Below are 2948 nucleotides of genomic sequence, written 5' to 3'. Positions count from 1 at the left end.
ATTTCTCAAAATTCATTGATTTCATTTCACTCTTACAACAACCTTGTCAGAGGATCTTATTGGAAGACTTCGGATCTTCACCGAAAATCCATTGTCAAATACTAGAACTCTGCAAAATCATGATACATTACTCGCTTTCTATGCCATCATCAAAATAGTGTTTGTGTATTAACTTGTTTTGTACAGTAATGATACATGAAAAACTTCATTAATCGTTCACAAGCTTCAAAGAGACCTATTTGGGATAAATTTGAAAACACAATACTTCATTCTTTCATCTCATATAACAATCCCAATAAAATAAAAAATTTCATCACATACTTTATTCCCTTTAGATGTGTGTTGAGAAAGATCTCAAGTAGTTACACAATGAAATTGATATACTCCTATTAGTTTTTATACTGTTATCTTAGTTAAGAATCAAATTAAGATCTTAGATTATTATAAACAAGTTTATCAATTTCTCAGATTATGAAACCATATGCGAGTTTTGATAAACTTTATTAATTTTTAAAATATGATAAATTGTGCTCGAGAATTTTGAGTTTACAACAGCCATTCCCACTGTTTTGTCATTTATGTATTTTTTTTTTTTTTTTTTACTTTTGAGCATCGATAACATCTGACGTCATTAGTTATGCAAATCCTTGGGTAGTTTAAAAAAAAAATCCCAAAATAAGTTGTGTATTTTGTTTTATTATACAATTTATTTAGTATACATGTCATGAATAATCAAATTCATTATCATCCAAAAAAGTCAAATATATCGAAAACCAAAAAAACCACTAAAAATTTATCAAGCCAAAAACTCAAAATATATGAGAATATCAAATATATCCATCTAAAACGGAAATATTAAAAATTCATAATACTAATTTAAGGAAAAGAGCATTGAAGATAATAGGATTCAAAATGATATAACAAGATTTCAAGAATAATCTACATAAACATATAAAAGATGAAAAACTCATTACGAAGGATACAATAGTGTGTATATAAAGATAAACATATAGTGTTAATGTTTTAGACATATGTTAGCCACTATACATGCTAAATATTATAAGAATTTCCCAATAATTACATATTCCTTGACAATAATTTTATGTGTTCTTCATTTTTTTTTTTTTTGTGAAAAATCTAACCAATAATAACATTCTACCTTCAAAAAAAAAATCAGGTTACTATACTTTGAAAAATCTACCCAATTATAATAGTAAAAGCTGTGTAAGATTTAACCCTTCTTAACAAAATAGAAAAGTGGTTTCAAGTAAGAAGATGCTACTTGAAAAAAAAAATTCTATCAAATTTACCCTTCAAACAATCAAGAACAAAGGCAACCACAAAAAAGCTAAATATAGTTTGACTTGTAGGCAATTTAGGCAAAAAGGGTGTAATCCAAACAACTCATTGTAAAAAAAGGAACAACTAAATTCACTAATCCCAAATGTACAAATAGATTGAAGGCATAAAAAATCTTTCAAGAAAGAGAGCTCACATTCATCATACAATGGCACATTTTCTCACATATTATATAATCAAGATAAAAACTTTAAGAAAAAAAATGCTCCTTTACCATAATGAATCACTTTGCTTGTTGCCATAGATCAATCATATCATCACAACCTAATCTCACCAACTATCCAGTAATTTGTGTTTTACATAGAAATTGCCTGCAAATATTCAGATGAAATACAGGTTAAATTACTAAAAGATAAACCTTTTTGCAAAAGCTACTTACTTACTAGCTTCAATCTTCAATCTTCTCTTTCAAAGCTTTGGATTGCTCACAGTGCTTTCCTCAATAGAATGGATCTTTTCTTGAGTCTGTTCATGGCCGATTGATGGAACTACACCATTGACAACCTTTCCCAAATGATCAGTCTTCACAGATCCATTTTCAGAAACAGAATTAGAACTGACCCCTGAACCTTTACCATTAACAACATCTACATCCATTACAACCACTCCATTACCCTGTTCTTGCAGCTTCCTTCCTTTCTCTTTTATCTCCACTGCATTCAAAGCTTCCAAGACCTCATTTGAAGCATCGAGTTTGTTGTTCACAGCACTAGCATCTACCACCACCGCTGCCGCCACTGGTGTGGCGGCAGTGGCGGCAACGCTGTTGTTTGCAGTGACAACTCTCTTATTAGTTTCAACAGCGATTCTCTTTTCCTTTACCATTAGATACACAACATGATCGAGAGCTTCCCTTGCTCTTTTCTTCGTATAGGCTGCCTCCTTCGATCTCCTCTCGGCTTCTGTAGATGCGGCCACCTCAGCCTTATTCATCGACATGGACGCTATCCTCCCTGCAGCAAATAGTAGTCTCGCCGCATTGTTATCGATCGCCCTACCACCAGTCCTAGTCCCGTTTTCCAGTCTATTGAGATTCAAAACAAGCGCGTTAGGGTTTAAGCAGGATGAACAAGGGGACGATCCGCGCGAAGATGCGATTGAGCTCACAGGTGGAGAGGAGACGCAGTTAGGGTGAGAGGAAGAGTAGCATTTGTAGCAAACAACGGCGTCAACGGGAGGAGAACGCTCGTAGACGCCGAGACAAGCGGGGCAGAAGTACTGAGTGTGGAGACGGAGGACGCAAGTGGTGCAAAGGCGTCGGAAGTTACCTCGGAGACGGACGTTGTGGAGAAGCTTCCGTTCTTCGACGCCGCAGTGACCGCAGACGGTGGCTAATGTAGGGTGGTTGGTGGTGGTAGTTGGATTCGAGTCTTGCTTCATCATCACTGGAAGATTCTTGGATCAATCATGAACCCTTAACGTAAATTGGAATCTGATTGAAGAATTTTAGGGTTTATGGAACGACATGAGGAGTGAAAGAGAAAAGGGGACAAACGCTAAACGGTTCGATTCCAATGCAGAAACCCGGTCCACAGTTCAGTCATATACGAGCGGTGTAACCCGCTGACACCGACAGGATTATGTCTTAT

General features: G+C 35.4%; 1 protein-coding gene across 2 annotated transcripts; it reads right to left on the bottom strand.

Moving 5' to 3' along the window:
• Positions 1-1374: 1374 nt before the first annotated feature.
• On the bottom strand, positions 1375-2893 carry LOC145006289 (uncharacterized). Of its 2 annotated transcripts, none has more exons than XM_078965382.1 (2): positions 1739-2893; positions 1375-1670 (listed from the first exon to the last, which is right to left on the bottom strand). In XM_078965382.1, the coding sequence occupies exon 1, from the start codon at positions 2740-2742 to the stop codon at positions 1768-1770; it is 975 nt and encodes a 324-aa protein (XP_078821508.1). In that variant the 5' UTR covers positions 2743-2893; the 3' UTR covers positions 1375-1670; positions 1739-1767. The 2 variants fall into 2 exon arrangements, with proteins under 2 accessions (XP_078821508.1, XP_078821507.1); XM_078965381.1 differs by having other exon boundaries at positions 1743-2892.
• Between the last annotated feature and the right edge of the window lie 55 nt (positions 2894-2948).

This window comes from Lactuca saligna, chromosome 7 (genome assembly GCF_052625555.1).
Source record: "Lactuca saligna cultivar CGN05327 chromosome 7, ASM5262555v1, whole genome shotgun sequence".
Taxonomy (NCBI): Eukaryota; Viridiplantae; Streptophyta; class Magnoliopsida; order Asterales; family Asteraceae; genus Lactuca; species Lactuca saligna.
The sequence above is the reverse complement of the archived record's forward strand: the minus strand, read 5'-3'. Positions and strand labels throughout refer to the sequence as shown.